At 43.5% G+C, this 21,374-nt stretch overlaps 1 protein-coding gene across 2 annotated transcripts; it reads left to right on the top strand.

Annotated features, from left to right (window-relative positions):
• The first annotated feature begins 2,948 nt into the window (after positions 1-2,948).
• LOC119198555 (polypyrimidine tract-binding protein 2-like) lies at positions 2,949-16,550 on the top strand. 2 transcript variants are annotated; one of them, XM_037455883.2, is made up of 14 exons: positions 2,949-3,084; positions 4,195-4,222; positions 6,799-6,859; positions 8,100-8,272; positions 9,632-9,772; positions 9,971-10,126; positions 10,254-10,364; positions 10,461-10,671; positions 10,817-10,932; positions 12,663-12,696; positions 13,385-13,477; positions 14,069-14,285; positions 14,880-14,957; positions 15,224-16,550. In XM_037455883.2, the coding sequence occupies exons 1-14, from the start codon at positions 3,077-3,079 to the stop codon at positions 15,351-15,353; spliced, it is 1,557 nt and encodes a 518-aa protein (XP_037311780.1). In that variant the 5' UTR covers positions 2,949-3,076; the 3' UTR covers positions 15,354-16,550. The 2 variants fall into 2 exon arrangements, with proteins under 2 accessions (XP_037311780.1, XP_037311781.1); XM_037455884.2 differs by having other exon boundaries at positions 10,461-10,659.
• The last annotated feature ends 4,824 nt before the right edge of the window (positions 16,551-21,374 follow it).

Here is a 21,374-nt window from a genome sequence, read left to right on the forward strand (position 1 = left end):
AGTGAACATGGAAGAATTGAGTGTTTTAGTACACTGTAAAAAAAAAACTATTTTAACGGAAAATAACTTACATTTACAGCAATTTTTCTGTTTTTTAGAATTATGTGCAAAACTCTGTAAAAATTAAGATATCTGTAAATTAACAGTCCAATTGTAAATTTATTATTTTGCGGATACTGACAAATTAAATGTTTTTTTCATTTTTTTACTGAAGAAACACTGTAATTATTCTAGAGTATTTTACTGTTTTTTTTAATTACATTTAAATCATGTAAAATAACAGTCAAATGACTGGCAGCTGCGGCTGCCAAACAAAATTAAGATAAAATAACTTGATTTGAATAAAGTGGGAGAAAAATAAATTCATAGGAATTTTCCACAAGGCATGTTCTCACCAATTAAATTAATAGGTGACTCTAATTTGCCTGTAGGTGGATGTGACTGTGAATGGTTGTTTGTGTCTGTGTTAGCCCTCTGAATGGCTAACAACTTCAGGATAAATCTGTAAAATAATATTCTTTTACTGCAAAACCGTTTGAGATCACTTTATTGAAGGTGTTTGATCGTAATAATCCAGAGAAAATCTATAAAATAAATGTGTTTTTCTTTAAAATTGTTAGTTAAACCTTCAGCTAAACCTTTGTGAATCCATTGTGGTGAATTTTAGACGCTGGACAAATAAGTTGCAATGTGTATTGAGTTCGGTAGCATTTCATTTCCCCTTTGATCGCTTTGTTCTGTGGAGGACTCCCTGTTTGAGTGTCACTTATTAGAAAATATGGAAATTTCAAGTGGCAAACTATGCTTTTGTCTGAGGTGACTGAAGAGCTCATTTTAGCAACTCTTTCACCTGCTTAGTCTCAATATCCATTTGACAAGCTTGTTTTGTTCCCCCCCCCCCCCCCCACACACACACGTCTCCTCCTTTTTTAATAACAATATGTTTTTGATTTGTATCTGTGGTAGGCCCTAACCAGGATGTTAGTCCACTGTTATTTCCTGTGCAGCTAGCAGCACTGATAAACGGCAGTGATTTTATGAGCGTGTGACAGTTTGCTTATTTCCCTTTCGCTCAGAGGGCCCCTCATCAGCTAATTTCAACGTGGCAGCCTCAGAGGCGCTGGTCTTTGGGGAAATGTCATTTTTAATTAAATCCCAGGTCCTTTAAGATAAGCAGTTAGGCATTCATTCCACCTAGGGCGTGACGTTGTCAGGAGCTCAGGAGCATGACGTATGTCTGTCAAGATTTATCAAAAACTGCCCCTCTTTTCCCTCGTCTGCATGCAGAAGGCTTCCCCAACTGGCTAGCTAAAAAAAAAACATCACAGGGTCGCGTGTGGAAAAGTCGTGAAGTGATCTTGATGCTACAAGGACATTAAAAATGATTACGTTTATGGGGGAGGGCTCCTTTTAGTATCATTTAAGGCATTCAAGTACATTTGTATAAGCACATTTCAAGAAGACAATTCAAAGTGCTTCACATAATACCATTAAAAGCATTAGGTTGAAAAGAAAGTTTAAACATTTTAAAAATGTTTAAGAGCATTGATTGAAATATTAGAAAACATAGATTAAAACAATGAACACGATAAGGATAGAATGAAATTTGCAGAAGAGTTCATGAAATAAATAGTAGTAAAGAAACGTAGGAAAAGTCTTACTCAAGGCTCTTTTGGGTTCCCAGATCCAATGATTTAGAAGAGGCTTATCATTGAATTTAGTATTCAGTCTTATTCTGAAGCCACTGAGAGTCTCATCAGACCTGCAGCTGTCTGTGAGTTTGTTGCAGATATGTGGAGCAGAAGAACTGCAGCTTCTTCTCCATGTTTGGTTCTGACTCTGGAAACAAAGGAGACTCGTCTGTCTTTGTGTCTTTTTTTACTTTATTGTTTTAGAGACTTTACTTACAGGTTCAGTCTGATTTAAGTTTTCATCTCTGATGCCTGCTCAGCAGCTAACAGCAGACGGAGAGCTGCGACGAGAACGTTGGATTTATATTTAGTAGTCGGACACAAACACAACTCTGACAGCTCTGTGCATGTAAATAGGAAAGTGTTTGGTAACACTCTTTTGTGTTCACTTTATAAGTGGACAGTAATCACATGTTGACTTGGCAGATTGGTCTGCTGCCCACAAGTGGAGAAAGAAATATTTTTTTTCTACAAAATTCCATAAAAACACTTCTTCGAATGACATTTTAAAGACAGCTATAAAACCACAGAGCAATGCCCAAGCAGCATAATCCGAGTATCTATCAGAGTTTAAAACATGAAATCAGACTTTCTGTATAGGACAGTAAAGGAATATCCATGAAATGAATGCTGAAACTTATTTACACACTAGGATACCTAGTCCAACATTTGTGTTGAATAGTCAATTATGATCCCCCAAATGAGGGCTTATTTGCTTAAACAGCTACAACCATACAGTAAATATGGGTTACATTTTCAGAATGTTGGTGAAGGCAAAATGACTTTTCAGCACATTTATACAATACACACCCTCTTTTTTGACAGCAGACATTTTGGAGGTAAAACACAGGTATTAACAGCTCATTCATGTATTAGTAAGTAATGACACAGTTACAGCATGCAGAACAACAGTAATGGAATTTTGACTAAAATTCTTCACTATTTAAACCAATGCTTTTTTTCTACTAGGTCAAAATATCTGCTGAGAAAACATCTAAGAATTTCTTCAGCTTTACATTTGACATTAACACATTTTTTTGGCATGCAGACAGAAGAACAAAGGAGTAGGAATTCCTACTCCTTTGTTCTTCTGTCTATAACTTCTTTGAATTACTTGAGTTTATTGCAGCCCTTATCGTATCATTTTTTCTCTCCCTGTCAAAGTAAACGAGTATCAGTAATCGTTTTGTCATTATGCTCCCATGTGGAAGTGTGCTCCGGCCGCTGTAACTGTAGATCAGTGGATTCGACATTTTCCGTCTATTTCCGCCATCGCGTCGTCTTGCCTCCATTTTATTCTTGTGTATGTGTGCGTGCGCAGTGTCAGTTTGAACTGGAAAGAAAAACAGCACCGAAAGCGGACGCACTGAGATATTTCTACAGAAATGGACGGGTAATATTCCCTGAGCAGCTATCTACGCCTCATTTTACTGTATATTGAGATAGTTCTGCGTACACGAATGCGTCATTTCGAGAAAAAGCCTGTTAACGTGTTTCCATAGCCACGCGCTGTCGTCCACGGAGCAAGTGTCTAATGTTAGCATGCTAATGCCCGCTGTTATTTAACGTAGCAGCATTGCTGGTCATATTGACGTTAGATATAAATGCGTGCTGCCGGTAACGAGGTATTAACACAGCTGCTAAATATATACCGCCGCAATAGCAACGTTATTTTGCAGCAGTGCTAACGTCAACGAAGCGGTCAAGGCAGCTAGCAACCCGTTATGCTAACTAATGTAACGTTACAGTAACGTCGGTCCTTTGTGTTGTGGCTAACTAGCTAGCTTAGCTGACCGATACGTATGGAATCATTACAGAACATTTTGCTTGTAATATAATAATGTAGTTATATATGCACTGCCTTGATACAATGTGTAAGTTACAAACACTTTCACTACCTCGCCTTCTATAGTAACTGCTGCTATGACGTGACTCCAGTAGCGAAGTAACTTAGCAAGGCCTCGCGTTACTGTGTAAGTTCAACATAAAACGGTGGCTTGGGTCCAGTCGGGTAGGTCAGTCAGTCAAGAGTCCGCTGGTGGACATGAAGCGTGGTTTCAATGTTAGTTGAACTGAAACGTCATGATTCATATAACTTAAGGCACACCAAGTCCCAGCGTGTGAGGGGTGTATGTGTTTATGGAGGGAGTGTGAATGTTATTCCTATATCTATATCCAGAATCACTGCCTACTCGCAGTTTGAGTGAGTGTTGCCAGACTTTAAGGTGGAGGGGCTTAAACGTTAGTTTTAAAGCCAATTCTTAAACATTTAAAGATTTATAACATAGAAAATACCTGTCATATCACTTCACTAACTCATAAACACATTAGTTACGTATGCGACGGATCTGAACATGGATTGGTTACCCAAAACGTATTTGAAACATGCACCATAACAATTATATACGTTTTTAAATGTACATGACTGTATCGAATAATGTTTTTTGAAAATTGTTTCCAAACCCTTTTCATTTTGAACAAATGGAAATTGTTTATCTTTCAGCATCAGTGATGTTGCAGTTGGAGTGAAGGTGAGTTTTCTGTATTTTTTCTCTGTGATCACTGCACAATCTTTGCATGCTGTGGTCTTTAGCTACATTCTGAAATAACTTGCATGTTTTTTGTTGAATACTGCTGTGGTAGGTCAAAACAAACATATTCCACAAACGTGGAGTCCGTATTTGAAAATATTATTGTCCGCATTAATGCTTCAACGTGTTGCTGATTTTTCACCAAATATTCCCCCGTCCTCTTGGGAGTGGCTTGTGGCTGAAATGAAAAGGATTATTCCGCCTTAAGTTAGCCTGTGCTGAAGATGTTGCTATGTCAAGACTAACCCCATTAGCTTTATTCAACAGGTCACAGGCACTTTAGGTGTTTGAGCATTTGTTCGCAAACGAATAAGTAGTCCACACACTGCTGAACATCGTCTACAGCCGACATAACACTCGCCTTCTCGGTACGGGGTTCATTTTAGGACAACAATGTCAGACTCAGGTGAAACAGCTTTAGTCTCGGAAAAACCTCTGTCATTCTTAGACAAAACTGTTCAAAAAACGGCTTTATTCTTCCACCGTCATTCTCAGACAAAACCAAATGGCGTCATTTTCCTCCGTGTTGCTCAAGCTAACATTAACAGTTGTATCGCTAGCCTACGCACTGCCATTGGAATGACCAGTAGGCATTTGCACCTGCTAACTTAAAATTGTATTTAAGGGTTCTATATCCAGTCAAGCACATTATGTCACAACAAGATAAATTGCTTCCTCGTTGTCCAGGCTAATGCAGGATTTCCTCTGACATCGGTTGGAAGACAACCTCCGCTCTTTGGTTAATACGTGTGGCTTTTCTTTTTGTAGCCAATATTGACATGCATTGTCATTTTTTTTTCGTGCTGTGGAGGCCACGGTGCATCTCACTTATTGCTTAGGCCAAAGTGAATTACCTGATGTTTGATGTTACATATGAATCCTAATTGATATTGTTTTATCAATAAGGCATTATTGAAATATAAGATGTGCATTGAGTAAAATAGTGCCACCATATCACATTTTGTTGTGCGATTATTGCATCAACATAATTTGCAATTTAGACCATTTTATGCCACAGATAACATAATAACAATACACTAGCATAGTAATACAAGTACGTGAATGTGAATCAGGCTTTGTGGGATGCAGTCGGGTTCGAGAAAATGTGTCCAGCATAAGAAAAGGCCAGGGAGTTCCTTTTACTTTTTTATATACTTTAATGCCAGTTTATCTATGTTACCTGTTATTAAAACAATCACAGTCCAATTGAACATATTTTGTATATCAAAACCATATATTTTTTTATCTATTCAACAAAAGGCCTAAAAATCAGCCCTCCTACCTTTTTATGTAATATGACATTACATGTTATTCGGCTGACGCTTTTATCCAACGCAACTTGCATTGCATTTTTAGCCCATGGTTTACATTTTCCCAGATAGCAGTAAGGGGCTGGGTGTCTTGCTCAGGGACACTTCAGCATGGCACATGGAGCGGCTAGGGTTCCCAGCGCACCATGCTACTCCATGCGCCACATCCCATAGCCACCTCCCCATGACATTGCTACCTCTGTCAAAACTGTTTCATTACGGAGCAGGCAACGAATATTCACTTCTAAAACAATTGAACCTTGAACAGTATTTCTAAACATCATACATTTTTAGCGCATTTAGAAACCACTAACTCCCTTCTTTAACATCAGATTTGTGGGAAACATATGTTGGACCTTGCATAGCATCAGAATGACTTTAATGGAAAGGATTGTGCTTGTGTCCCCAATGATCACCAAACCAACCGTTTTCCATGTGTAAGTGCATCACTGCTGTGGCTTTCTAACCTGATTTGTAGACTGCCTGCTGCATTTCCGTCTGCACAAAACAAAGTTAAAGTCCACTCTCGACGGGAAACGAAACAGTCATAAAATCCCGATTCCGCCTTAATGGAGGGTCTTTGTCATCCCTTTTATTTCATCAATATTTCAGTGTAAAGGCAAAACTGAGGGTTTTGCTAGCTGTTGGGAGAGAAATAATTTCTTGCAGCCGGTGCCCAGTGTGCTCACAACTTTGGCCGATGTAATCAATTTATTTGTGTCACGCCGCAGTAGCAGGGCCTGCAACATCTAGTTTACAACAACCATAAAGAATGCCACTGACACAAGAAGAATTGGTTCAAATGTAGTCAGACTGAAAGAAAAAGGTGTGTGTGGAGCTATTATAAAGTCGTGTGTGTGTAATGGGTCCCCAGCCATGTTCCCTCCTCCTCCCATCAGTCAGGTTTAGGAGTTCAGGGCGCTCGTCAGCTCCAGTGAGCCTTCTGGGACCCAGTATGGCTCAGGATGAAATGACACATCTTGACATCTTTAATTCAGCAAGATTAAACCCACACCCAAAGAGCAGGGGCAGACCACTCTCCTTCTGTTTTATGTTCCTTTCCGCCTCCTCTCCTTTCCTTTTGTCCCCTTAAACTGTCTTGGGAGACCTGTTTTATTGTTGTCTTTGAGGGCCTGTCCCGACAATGGAAATAGTTTCCCCTATTATTTTACCACTGTTCCTGACCGTCCGCCTTTCTTTCCGCAGAGGGGATCAGACGAGCTGAGTATGTACAACAGTCCCAATTCTGGCGTGAGCAGTGTCAGTGGTGAGTTTTTTACACACACCCCATTGAATGGGGAGGGGCTCGATGGAGTTTTCTGCCATTAGTTGTTGGCAGACGGGATCTGTTTGAAGTGAAAGTTGAACCCTTTAACCCATGGGAGCTATTTAGAGTCTGAATAACTTCAACCTCAGCAGGTGAGCACACTCGCATCACAATGTTGTGGTTACTTCTACATTTGATTGCCTGCTGGCCTTTAAGATGTGATCAGATTAAAATCCCTGAATTAAGGATGACTGACAGAGCTGGTTTTGGCGCCGCAAAGAGTTCAAATTAAAAGTGCACACGATGGTTTTTAATCAAAGTCCCGGCCTGGACTTGCTACAGAAAGCCCACTCTTCTAAGCTAATGTCTCCCCAGAGACTCTTTTCTTTTAAGTGAGAAAGATTCTCAGGCTTCTTTTTTTATTCTGGTAACACAATATCAACCTTTGGTTATCTTGAATAACCAGTCCTACAGATAGGGATGGCTGCTTGGTAGCTTTCATAAAGAAAGTTTTCTGGAGCAGATGTCCCTGATTCTCAGCATACTGTGAATCTTTTATCACCACCACTTTTGGGCTTTTTAATGCGTGACATCCTCTGTCCATGGACCCTCACAGCAGTACAGGAAAAACTCCCCTAAAAAATGTTTTTAATGAAATAGTGCTGTGAGGAACAGGTTGGCATATGTACAGAATGAACAACGTGACAGCTTATGATATTAAATATCTATATATATGAGAGAGTAATGATTGTAGGTAACAGCAACAGAGAGTATAATGAAATTAGCAATGTTTTAAAGTGTTCACATGGGAAAAGATGCAGCCGAAGCCTCGGACAGCGGGCGATTGATCAATTGAGTGCTTCAATACAGACTCCAGGCCTCCACTTAGCCATCAGCAGACACAAGCCACATGCAGCATCTCAGGGTGGGTGTACCATTCCCCCAACAAATATTGTGTGTGAACGAAAAGCCGGATAGATGTTCTTCCTACGTCATAAAGCTCTATTGTTGTCAAACTTTAACAACCCATCAATGAGCTACGCGCATGACTTCATTAACACAAACACACCCACTGCAACTATTCACACACCTACAGGCAATATAGAGTCGCCAATGAACCTAATCGCCAGAGCACGACTTTGGATTGTGGGAGGAAGCCGGAGTCGACAGAAAAGCCACCGGGTGGCTTTGAACCCAGGACCTTCTTGCTTGATTGGTTCAATTAATCAATGTCTTTCAGATGGGGCTTCCAACGGCAGTGACAGTAAGAAGCTGCGTGTGGAGGAGGCCCCGCCCTCACGCGTCCTCCACATCAGGAAACTGCCCAACGAGGCATCAGAGACCGAAGTCATTGCCCTGGGCTTGCCTTTCGGCAAAGTCACTAATATCCTCACACTCAAGGGAAAGAACCAGGTGGGTGCTGGGGACAGATAAACACACTGTTTTAATATTAAGCAAAGAACCATAGTTTGGCTTCGGTTTTATCCTTTTTTCTTTCTTTCTCTCCGTCTGTATATGCAATCATTTTATTATTGTGTCCAATCTTTGGACATTACATGTCATCCAGCTGACGCTTTTATCCAGAGCGACGTACAATAAGTGCATTTCAAACATAGAGATACAAACTCAGGAGAACAAGTAACAAGAAAGTACAATTTTCATCAAATAAGCTGTTTCAAAACATGTTATAGAAAAGTGCCATTATAAGTACAATTTAAGTGCTACCATTTGTTAGTGCTACGGTTTGCTAGTGTTTTAGTCAAGGTAGAGTCTAAAGAGGTGTGTCTTGAGTTTTCAGCAGAAGATGTAGAGGCTCTCTGCAGTCCTGATGTCATCAGAGAGCTCATTCCACCATGTGGGAGCCAGGACAGCAAAGAGTCACCATCTCGTCGAGTGTTTTTCTCTCAGTGAGGGAGGAACAAGCCGCTTGGCAGATGCAGATCGGAGTGTGCGGGTTGGGATGTAGGGTTTCACCATGTCCCGGATGTAGACTGGTCCCGATCCATTCACAGCATGGTACGTCAGTACCAATGTTTTGAACTGGATGCGGGCAGCCACTGGTAACCAATGAAGAGAACGGAGAAGCGGTGTAGTGTGGGAGTATTTTGGAAGGTTGAAGACCAGTCGAGCTGCTGCATTCTGGATGAGCTGCAGTGGTCGTATGGCGGTACCTGGGAGACCTGCCAGCAGAGTGTTACAGTAGTCAAGGCGGGAGATGACAAGAGCCTGAATCAGTACCTGTGTCGCCTTCTGAGTGAGAAGGGGTCGTATTCTCCTGATGTTGTAGAGCGTGTATCTACAGGATTGTGTTGTCGCTGTGATGTTGGCAGTCAAGTGTCACGCTGAGGTTCCTGGCACTCTGAGTGGGCGTTAACACGGAGTCGCCGAAGTTAACGGTCAGGTCCTGAGTGGGAGTGTTTTCTCCAGGGAAGAAAAGTAGTTCTGTCTTGTCGGGGTTGATCTTCAGATGATGAGCGGACATCCACTGGCAAATGTCAGTCAGACATGCAGAGATCCGTGCCGCCACCATCTGCAACCGCTGCATCTCCATGTTCACAATACTTCCCCTGCTTGTCTGATGATGCGCTGTATCTGGCATACATGTTGCGTACTCTGGCCTGTTTGTTTGAATGTGTCTGCTACTTGCAATGATTGCATTACATAGAAGATTGGTCCAATTTTGTTGGACCCATGTACAGATAGTCAGAGAATTTCTTCTTGGCACAAGTAGCGAGGAACCAATCAGCAATGTTCTCTTTTCACTTGTTCCAGGCTTTCTTGGAGATGGGGACGGAGGAGGCGGCCATCACTATGATCAACTACTACACCACGGTTACGCCTCACATCCGCAACATCCCTGTGTTTGTTCAGTACTCCAATCACAAAGAACTCAAAACCGACGCCGGCAATCAGGTGAGACTGACAGATATGTTTTCATTTTTAAACCAACATTTAATCAGTTTTCACGCTTACTACTAATCTGCCGTATCAGCATCCCATTTAGATTGTGAAGTAGGACACGGTAAACATTTTATCCATAGTAAGTAATGATATTTGAGTATTTGGGAAGCACTGTTGTCTTTGCTTATGACCGCTTGTATTTGCCATTAGCGGACCCAAGCGGTGCTTCAGGCGGTGTCAGCGGTCCAGTCGGGCGGCTCGCCCAGCTCTGACGTCCAGGAGGCTCTAGCCGCAGCCTCAAGCCCCGTCCTGCGGATCATCATCGATAACATGTTTTACCCCGTGACGCTGGATGTACTGCAACAGGTGCCCAGCTGACACCCCCCCCCCCCCAAACCCCTTTGTGCCAAGCGGCCCAGTCGGCACAACACAATATCCACAGTTTGTACAAGATTGCATTTGTTATAGTTGAATCTTTTTTTTGTTGTTGCAGATTTTCTCCAAATTTGGCACGGTTATGAAGATCATCACATTCACTAAGAACAATCAGTTCCAGGCCCTTCTGCAGTTCAGCGATCCAATCAATGCGCAGCAGGCCAAACTGGTACTCGCCATGCATCTTCATCACTCCTCATCGCTGCGGCTTTGCTTTACCAAATGTAAGAGGGGACATCAGATTTGTTTCCCTCTTTCTTGCCAGGCTCTGGATGGCCAGAACATTTACAACTCATGCTGCACGCTACGCATCGACTTTTCCAAGCTGGTCAACCTGAATGTCAAGTACAACAACGACAAGAGTCGAGACTACACGCGGCCCGAGCTGCCCGCCGGCGACGGCCAGCCCAGCCTTGAGTCGTCGGTGGCCGCCGCCTTCAGCAAAGACTCCAACTCCCTCCTGGGTAAGATCCCAGGTAGATCACGCTTTTCTTTTTCTCCCTTTTGATTGTGTCGTTTGGTTGAATTGAAGTCTCGTGGGACCAGTCACATTCTCACTCAGCGGTTTAGTTTAAGAGCTGCTGTCCATTCCACGATTGTCTCTGCTCTACTTATTGTCAGGAGCCCTGAACCCTCTGAGTGCGGCGGCGGCAGCTGCTGCTGCTGCAGGCAGGGTGGCGCTCGCTGGACAGGCGGGGTCCAGCGGTGTCCTGCTGGTCAGCAACCTCAATGAGGAGGTCAGTAACACGGCTGCACACACACACACACACACAGCCCCGTCAAATCCCACCCCCCCGACCCCATCATCTCATCCATGTTCTTTTTATTTACTTCTTCATTTGTGTATGTTGTGCTACTGTTTTTCATAGGAGACCTTGAGGAGGACACAACTCTATTCTCGTTATTTGGCGAATTAGGCTGTACTGATTCTGTAATCTTAGACAAATGTGTGTGTGTGTGTATTAGAAACTCCTCCCACTCCTCTTTGAGGATGTGAGGGTGGTTCTCAGTTTCTCTGAAAATGTCTAAGATAAACAACTAGAAAACCTTCCTGGGTTATGTTGTGTGTGGTTTAATATTTACTGACCATTTGAAGCTCAGAGCTGTGATGTGCATTTTCATTTGTCCTCATGGCCACCAATCACTGAGCAGTCCTAAGGGACACATTAACATGGATAGAAGAGATGGACTGGACCTTGTTATTCCAGTTAGTCTTGAAATCAAGTCAAAAGAAATGTCTAACCTTTTCCTTTGCTTTTCTTTACATACCCAGAGCCTTGCTGATTTTTAATTTTTTTTTGTTAAAACTTTTTTATGAAGACTCAGTATGTCCCTGTAAGAGAGCGGGAGAAGGGGTCTGCTGCTTCAAATCCCCCCCCCCACCTCACACCCCTCCAATGTTCTACCCTTCCTTCTCTTGTCAAACTGTATCTAACTCTGCTAACTGTCTCTCTTCTGTTTTTCTCTCTAAGCTCTGCTCACCTCTCCTCAGCTCATATGAGCTCATTCTGTGGTCCTCCTAACCCGGGAACCAATACCTGCCTCTCTGAAACGCTTCCTCAGTCTTTAATCCCTCTTCTTCCTCCGACTTAAAGGGCATCCAATATGTCTCGCCTAATGTCTCTGTCTCTTTGTCACACGGGAGCCTCTGGCAGTATCTCCACTAAGCACTCGGTGTTAGGATACTGCGCTGCCTCTTTCTTTTAGCCTTTGTGACCACCATGTTTTACGCAGGTGGCGTTCACACAACTCTTGCATGCTAAATTGTGCGGCTTAACTAAACTTGAACTGCATGGACTCTTAACATATCCGTCCTGCCCCCCACCCCCTCGGCCCTCAGCCTTCCACACTCCTGCAGTACCACCCCCCCTTGCTGAAAGGTGCTGCATGCTATTTTCCTCCAATGGTTGTGACTTCTATATTGCTGATTTTGTTATGATTTTGACATGATTGTTCCTTTGCCCCACGCCTGTCCAGGGGGAGAGACACTTTGGCATAAGTCACTTGCTGTATTTTGACTGAAGAGAACATTATCTCTGAGCAAACTACCTGCATTATTCCAATGTACTGACCTATATTTTATTTTTTGTCCCCCCCCTTCTCCCCCTCCACCTCCTTACTTTTTTTAAAATGTATTTGCCTCCCAATTCATTCCCTCCCTTCCCCCTTAATTCACCCTCCCTTCCTCTCCACTCAACATGCTGGTGGGACCTTTTAATTCATCAAATCACCCTTTATTCCTCCACTACCTTCCCCCACATGAACTCCAACCCAACCTCCCCCCATGCCTGCTTCCCTACTCCATGACCCACCACCTCCATCACTCTCCGGGGGGGGGGGAAACAAAAACCACCATTGCGCCTACCTACCTTCGTTCTGGATCGATCTGTCCATCTCTACCTCCGCTCCGACTCTTCTACCTCTCTACCTGTCTCACGCTGCTTGTTGCTCTTCTCTCCCTCTAAAGATGGTTGCGCCCCAAAGTCTGTTTACCCTCTTCGGTATGTTATCGTTAGCTCTCTCTCTCTCTCTCTCTCTCTCTCTCTCTCTCTCTCTCTCTCTCTCTCTCTCTCTCTCTCTCTCTCTCTCTCTCTCTCTCTCTCTCTCTCTCTCTCTCTCTCTCTCTCTCTCTCTCTCTCTCTCTCTCTCTCTCTCTCTCTCTCTCTCTCTCTCTCTCTCTCTCTCTCTCTCTCTCTCTCTCTCTCTCTCTCTCTCTCTCTCTCTCTCTCTCTCTCTCTCTCTCTCTTTATTATTCTTGTTACTATAAATACATACAATCTTATGTTTGCGCACACTAGCTTGTTTATTTGCCCCGTCCCCCCTGTAATTGGTTTGGGTTAATGTTGCATACTTTGCCATACAATTCCCTACTTAGTAATATGTTAATGCACGGTTAAGCCAATAAGTTTGCATGCTGTTTTATTGATACGTTTCATAGGCATCCGACAGCATGATAACTTATCTGTTCAGAGGGTGTCTCTTCTCTCTTTACCTGTTCTCTCTATACACCTCTCACTCACAAAATCTGCTGTAAAGTTCTTGTGTGTACTCTGCTAGTCTCTCTTCTGTGTTTCTTGCCTTGTTAAATATCCTTTGCCTCCAGTGCTGACTTTCAGTTTTTTTTTCCCCTAACGGTCTGCTTTCTCTCCACCTTCACCTCTTATCCTCCCGCCTGCGGCTCTAATGCAGGGGTGTATGGCGATGTCCAGAGGGTGAAAATTCTTTACAATAAGAAGGACAGCGCTCTTATTCAGATGTCCGACGCCAACCAGGCTCAGCTAGGTGAGCACACGTCATCGTCCGTCCCCTTTAAAGAAAACAATGCTGCATCCAACATTTTTTTGTTTTGATTTATTTTTACTTTCATCCTTGGATAAGCATAGCTGGTGTCAATTCCAGCTGGCATTGGGAGATGTGTACACTCGCCTGTCAATAACACAAAACAAACAGGGGTTTAGTGGTTTAAGAACAAGATATAAACCGTTTGTATAAGAAAGTTAACCTTAATGACTTCTCCTGTGATCTAGTGCTTTATAGAAAATGAAACTAAATGAACATGACCCTTTTGAAGGGGGGTGGCGACCTGGCCGGCACACTGCGGTGTTTTTCCCCCGTGGGCATAAGAACCCAGCACAAGTCAACATGTCAATCTCCTTAGTTGAACCTGTTATTACCTTAGTGATTGATGGGTCTGTACAATGGCGGCTTTCAATGATCCCCAGCTGCCAGACTAAAGTCAGTTCACTCCTTTCTGGAAGGAGCTCCCCTTTAGGAGAAGTCGTCCTCACCTAGTGTGCAGGCTAATGTATCCATCAAGTTTGTACTTGTAAGTACCATCCTCACCCGTGACCTCTTCTTTCCCCACGGCCAAAGCCATGAGCCACTTGAATGGCCAAAAGATGTACGGGAAGATCATCCGGGTGACTCTGTCTAAGCATCAGACCGTGGCGCTGCCTCGGGACGGCCTGGACGACCAGGGCCTGACCAAGGACTACGCCAACTCCCCGCTCCATCGCTTCAAGAAACCCGGCTCCAAGAATTTCCAGAACATCTTCCCGCCCTCTGCCACCCTCCATCTCTCCAATGTCCCGTAAGTACCGGGGCTCTGCCGATGCTGGTCATTGTTGCGTGTGTGGCCTATCACGATAACTACTTTTTGTTGTGCGGTATAATGCACCAAAATTAATTATTAATTAATCAACCATTTTATGCCACTGATTACATGACAATATAATAGGATAGTAATGCATACTCACTTTCAACAAACAAAGCACGTTTTTTCCTCAGAATTAGAACAGATGTCCTAAATAAATAATAAATACACCTTTTTGTTATCAAAAAAGTGCAAGGTGGTGAACAGAAAGGGGCGCCGCTCCACTCGGGGAGGTAAGCCGGGGGGCTCTAACCGCGGCAGGGCGATGCGCTTTGTGACTGCCACCAAACGGCGTGCGTGCGTGCACACAGGCTACCTAAAGCCTAAGAAATCAGACAAGATGACAAAAGCTGCGCGATCGACTAAAATGTTGGTGTCGTTCGTTTTATGTCAAACTGAATATAATCTATCGCAGCACAATTAGACGATACGTCAATGTATTGACTATTGGTGAAATGTAATTGTTGTTAAACATTGGCATTGTGATGTTTTATAACTTGCAGATCTTACTGTTGACTTTTGTCTCAACAGACAAGATGTGACCGAGGAGGATCTGCGGCTGCTCTTCTCAAATGCTGGAGGAACTGTGAAAGCATTCAAGTTTTTCCAGTAAGTAGACTGGCCCGACTGCATGTTACTGTTGGCAATGAAGCCCCTTTGTTATTACATTCTTTCTTAACTTCATGGGGTAAGGGAGCACAGTTGATCCGTTCCCTCCCAGTCCGGCATGCACTTTACAATTGTTTTAATCCATAAAGCTAACCTCCTCCACAGTGAGGTTCTGAAGGAGTATTGTAAAAGGACCTGGGCTCACCATGAAACCCGGTACTGGGGTCGCTATGGGTGTCATACCTAACATGTTTTGTTTTTTTTAGGGATCGTAAAATGGCTCTGATCCAGATGTCCACCGTAGAGGAGGCCATCCAGGCTCTGATTGACCTTCACAACTACAACATGGGGGGAAACCAGCACCTTCGAGTCTCCTTTTCAAAGTCCACCATTTAAAGTAGAGGGAAAAACAAAGAAATGTAACCCACAGTCCTGGAGCTGGCAGTCAGAAACCTTACACACTGCGTCTGTAGCATGTGGGGGGGGGGTCTGCCATATGGAGTGAATCAGTTATATTGTCGGGGTTTAGTTGATCCTGCCATTCCTTGAAAAAGAGACAGACATTCTTGAATATAAAAAAAGAAGCAGAAAACAATTGTGTTTTGCAGATACTGGTTCCTCCCATCTATTCTTAACCATACCTCTGATTCTATGTCAGGACAAAATATTGACATGATTGATTGTGTCTTCTCCCCAGCCCCCCCAACACACACACAACGTATGATAGTTTGATGTCAATCAGTGTTTAACTCTATTTAGTTGAAAAGATACAGTACTTATGTGCCTTACTTGACAAAATCTACAGTTTCTACAGCTGGACATGTTCATTAACTACCCTCCTATGCTTTTGAGGCACATTGGTATATATTTTTGAGGGTCAGTGAGAATTTAAGCGGTTTGTCCTCTGAACAGATTTCTTTTTTTCATAACGTCTCAAATAATATTCCTGAGGCAAAATGTAAGCTTCTCTTTGAATTCCATTATTCCCCCCAGTTATGAACTTTCCCAAAGTGGCTAGGAATGTCTTTATCTGTGCTCATCTATTCCAGCAGGTGTTTATTTTCAGTGACGGCGGTTGTCTAAAGCATGAATGTTTGACTTCAGAAGCGTTGCATGCTGGTGACCAGTGAGAATCTGAATCCACTGTGATTTCTTTGTCATGTGACAGTTTACATCGAGAGGGCTACTCAGTTGGACCAAAGTTTCTGTGCCTTTTTTAGTGTTCCTTTAATTCGTTTGAACTAAAAAAACAACAAAAAAAGGATTAGAACCCACTGATGCCCAGAACTTTAAGCGGCAAGTTAATTCCCCAAAAATGTTTTAAACTACCCAACTCTGACTTCAGGTTGTTCCTGAGAAGTAATACTTGTGTATTTTGATTTTATACTAATTCTGATTTTATACAGTTCATAATGTAAGAATTTGGTATAGTTCTGAAGAGGCACAATTAAAGGATGACTTATGTTCGAACAAGGGGAGGTGTGCCTTGGTTTCCTGCTTTTTTCTTTTAGTTTTCCCTCTCATGGTCTCTCTTGTGTATTCTGCATTAGGTCTGTAGCATGCTTAATAAACTATTCTGTAGCTCCGCATTCACCTCCTCTGTCTCTCACTCCTCTGTTCTGTCTGCTCTGCTCACTTCTGAGGCCATCTTCAGTCCCAGGGTGGGAACATGCTTTAAAAGCCACATTGATAGCACTAATTCACAGGACAAGTATATTTCTGTTGATGCATTTCCCACCCTGCCAACTGACACTGATATTTTCCTTGAATGTCTCGCTCTCCTCTTCTGGAAGTTCTTTTTCTAATCAGTCTCTGCGGGACTTTGCTCTGCTACAAGCTGTCTGATCCATCACTTGCTCTCTCACTGTTTAATTGATTACTTATTGGCAGGTTTTGTCATTTTTTGCAAGCTCTGCATTGCTTCCACTCTGCTTTTGAGCATTATTCAGTTCAATGATCACATACTATAATTCCATTCTAAACTGCTCATGGATGGGCCGAAAAGCTCCCGTGGTAAAATACCCAGCACGGCACAAAAAGTCCATCTCTCCAGAAGGAATGTTTACATATGCTAAACCAGGTCCGTGGGCAATTTGGTGCCGGGCTGCACCACGGAGAGAATACCTTTTTTATTTTTTTATAAATTGTCGACTTTTTTCTGAAATGTTTTGAAAATTGACTGGCTGCTCTCCTAATTATCACGCCCCCTGGGATCACGCATTGGCTAACATAGAAACCCGAGAATGTGTTCGCTTCAAATAAAGAGGCCACTTGGAAAAAGATCTGAGCTAACGTCAGCGCTCAGCTCCTGACTCCGACATCACACCTCAAGTTGATAACCAGATAATATCTTTGACATCTGCTGGACACCAGACTCCCCAAAAAATCTGGTTAGACTGTAATGGTAATATGTAATATGATGTAATATGTTTTATTGGATTAAACAACTGGTCCTTTTGCTTTAGCAAATTACTCTGAATCTACTCACTAATTAACAGTATAAAAAACATGTCTAAAGTCAGTAATATGCAAAACCTTCCACCTTGGGCCTGACCAAAGAGCTGTTTATGGACATCAGGGACAAGACTGAGGACGTGCACCAGGCTGCAATGGGCAGCAGGACCATTGGCAAGTTGCTTGGTGAGAAGGAGTCAACTAGTGCAGTGGTTGGAGGAAGAGAACTGCTGAACGAGCATGGAGGTTCGAGACATGCTTTTGGGGAGTTGCTCTGGCGAGGCCATGGAATGAGGGTTGTGGATTGGACTTCCAGCACTAGCTGTGTCTCATTTGGTGGGCTCCATCCTTGTAGGACGCATAGGTTGAACAGAGCGGTCTTTGAAACGGTCTGGCCTACAGGGCGACTTCCTACTTGCGTTAGTAGCTGATCCTGTTGCCTAGCAACCTGCTAAGTTTGGCAGTAAAAGCCTTCGAATCTTAACAGTAAACTGAATAAAGTTAGTGTTCAAAATGCACCCTAAATTTAGCCCCCAGTGTCTCCGCACGCTGATTCATCTCAAATTAATGCGAGCTAAAAAGACCGCTGTCATGTTTGCACACCTTTTCCAGCCAGACATGTCGCATCCAATTCTGTCCAAAATGTCTCTGTTGCATCGCTTTGTCTCATGAAACAAATTAGGATATGATCGGCATATGGCTGAAGCTCGGTGAACAAGGAGAAACTGAGCAGAGCCAATCTTTTTAAATCAAATTTTATACCCATATGACATCATCGCTGAGCGCTGCCTCATCGTTATGTTTTATTACTAATCTTAAGGTAACCTGTGTGCTCCTTATCGTTAAAGTCACAGCTGACCACAGAGTAAAGTGGTGGCTTGTCATGTGGTGAAAAGTAACGTCAATTGAATGCAAGTGTTCGAATGCCAAGTGTCGACAGTCACAGCGCCGCAATAAACAAATCAATAAATAATTAATACAAATGTAATCACAGTGTAATGAAAAATGACCTTCTCACCTTGCTAGTGCATCAAAGGAGGCAAAACAAAATGGACTTTGTCATGCATTAATATCCCATACAAGTATATCCTGTGCAAAAGTGGATTTTCTTTCTTAAATTCAACATAAAGAAACAGAAGCTGAACCAATGCCTTTAGTCTGTTAGTGCCTCTTGTGTGATGTATTTCTGCTGATCGCCACAGTGAAACACTTTATTTAAAATAAAATCCTCTAGAATACATAACACAAATATGCTCAAATGCCATTTTTGTGCCATAAACTAGTGCTGAGTAATGATCATGATCTTCTAGGAATAATTGCATTGTGATGCAATGAATTCACTAGGCGTCTCGTTCCCTTCAGGGAACTAAGGTTACATTCGTAAACGTTCCCTCTCAGGGAACTCGAGCTGCGTGGGAACGCCAATACCCACTCCGCCATACGAGCAAGTGACCGTAGTGTGAAGTCAGTGCGCACACTCAGACGCGAGCACCTGCGCTCAAGGCGTGGAGTTAAGGTCTAGACGATAAAACCTCACGAACGTGAGGGGAGAGGACCAGCCTGCCGCCATGCAAACATCGTGCAGCGACACTTTACCCGACAATAGGGCTTTAGAAGCCGCCATACCCCTGGTAGAATGGGCCTGGAGAGCCAAAGGTGCGGGCTGACCGGCCAATTCGTAGGCAAATGGATAGTGCGGTTAAACCCTGACCCCCCCGGTGGGGATCACCCTCCGGGCCCTGGTAGTTATGGCGTCAGGGTCGTTTTCGACAAAGCCTTCTTGGCGGCAGCGGCCATCCTCAGAGCAGCCCTGCCGCGTGAAGGCCCCCCTCGAGGGCTAGCTGAGCGTGCTCCACGCTCAAGCAGACGACACAAAGTGTGCGAGTCCTTGCCCGTAATAAAACGGGTGCAGGGGGGGGCACACTGGACAAAACGCTCAGCCATAGTTCACTTCACACGCACTAGATGAAGGCACAGAGAAGAATGGGCTTGCCCTTTATAGCTTCCTGGTCCTGGCGTCGCCCGCCTATGACGTACCAGCTCGCCATTGGTTAGATTTCACACGTGCTTCATGAAGGGGTCACGCAGAGGCGTTCCCACAGCGTTTCCCCGCAGCTCGAGTTCCCTGAGAGGGAACACAGAGTTTGAGCTCCCTCCAAAGATTCTCTATTGGGTTTAGGTCTGGAGACCGGCTCGGCCACTCCTTGGTTATCCTGGCTGTGTGCTTCGGGTCATTGTCATGTTGGAAGACCCAGCCTCGCCCCATCTTCAATGCTATAACTGAGGGAAGGAGGTTGTTCCCCAAAATCTCACAATACATGGCCCCAGTCATCCTCTCCTTAATACAGTGCAGTCGCCCTGTCCCATGTGCAGAAAAACACCCCCAAAGCATGATGCTACCACCCCTCTGCTTCCCAGTAGGGATGGTACTCATCATTCTTCTTCCTCCAAACACGCTTAGTGGAATTATGACCAAAAAGTTATATTTTGGTCTCATCTGACCACATGACTTTCTCCCATGACTCCTCTGGATCATCCAAATGGTCATTGGCAAACTTAAGACGGGCCTTGACTTGTGCTGGTTTAAGCAGGGGAACCTTCCGTGCCATGCATGATTTCAAACCATGACGTCTTGGTGTATTACCAACAGTACCCTTGGAAACGGTGGTCCCAGCTCTTCCCGTGTAGTTCTGGGCTGATTTCTCACCTTTCTTAGGATCATTGAGACCCTACGAGGTGAGATCTTGCATGGAGCCCCAGTCCGAGGGAGATTGACAGTCATGTTTAGCTTCTTTTCAGCCTTGTGGAGGTGTACAATTTTGTCTCTAGTGTCTTTGGACAGCTCTTTGGTCTTGGCCATGTTAGTAGTTGGATTCTTACTGATTGCATGGGTTGGACAGGTGTCTTTATGCAGCTCACGACCTCAAACAGGTGCATCTAATTTAGGATAATACAAGGAGTGGAGGTGGACATTTTAAAGGCAGACTAACGGGTCTTTGAACACCTGTCGATCAGCTAGAATTCTGACCCTCAAATACTTATTTGAAGCTGTATCATACAAATAAATTGTTAAAAAAATCATATTTGTGATTTCTGGATATTTTGGAGATTATGTCTCTCACAGTGGACATGCACCTATCTGACAATTTCAGACCCCTCCATGATTTGCAAGTGGGAGAACTTGCAAAATAGCAGGCTGTTCCAAACTTATTTTCCTCACTGTATGTAAAACCTTATTTGATGACTTATCACCACAAAGTACAAACGTATAGAGGGCCCTTTACCACTGTGTTTTAATGCTATTACCTTGCTGAGCTTTGTTAATCAACAGTCTGCTTCCTGAGTCAGAGCGGCATGACAGCGGTTTATCAAATAGTTTGACTTCATTGAGTTTCAGCCATAATGGAACCGTTAATGGCGGTCAGCTCTTGGTTTTTTGGTTCAGCGGGTCACGTGTTAGCTGTAGACACACTGGGGCCACTCATTAAAAAATTAAACACTTGTTTGCTCTGAAACCTTGGGTCTGAATGTTGGAATATTAATTATGACTACCAGGCATGCAACAATCAGAGACATATTGAATAAAAAAAACATAAAAAGGGATCCAATCAAGCAGAAAGGCCTGGTTCTCCAGAGTGAAGCTGATGCCAAAGTGTAAAAATTGCAGGCTACCTAGTGGTTGCCCTTTTCCAACGTGGAACTCAGAGCTTCATAAGAGCAATCCACCGATCAATGGCCGACGCCACAATGACTACTTCCACTTGTACATATCCAATTTAGGAATTATAAAACTCCATAAGACCCAGAAAGTCTTCAGAAAGTTGTCACTTGTATGAAAATTGATGACACACATTTCTTGAGATAGCGTAGCACATGTAGCATGTGACAGTGAGAACAGTACAGTATCAAACTGACATAGACACCGATCAGACCCTGAGGGCCTGAACCGCTGCTGCTCACCGA

The sequence above is a fragment of the Pungitius pungitius genome, chromosome 19, assembly GCF_949316345.1.
Source record: "Pungitius pungitius chromosome 19, fPunPun2.1, whole genome shotgun sequence".
NCBI classification, from domain to species: domain Eukaryota; kingdom Metazoa; phylum Chordata; class Actinopteri; order Perciformes; family Gasterosteidae; genus Pungitius; species Pungitius pungitius.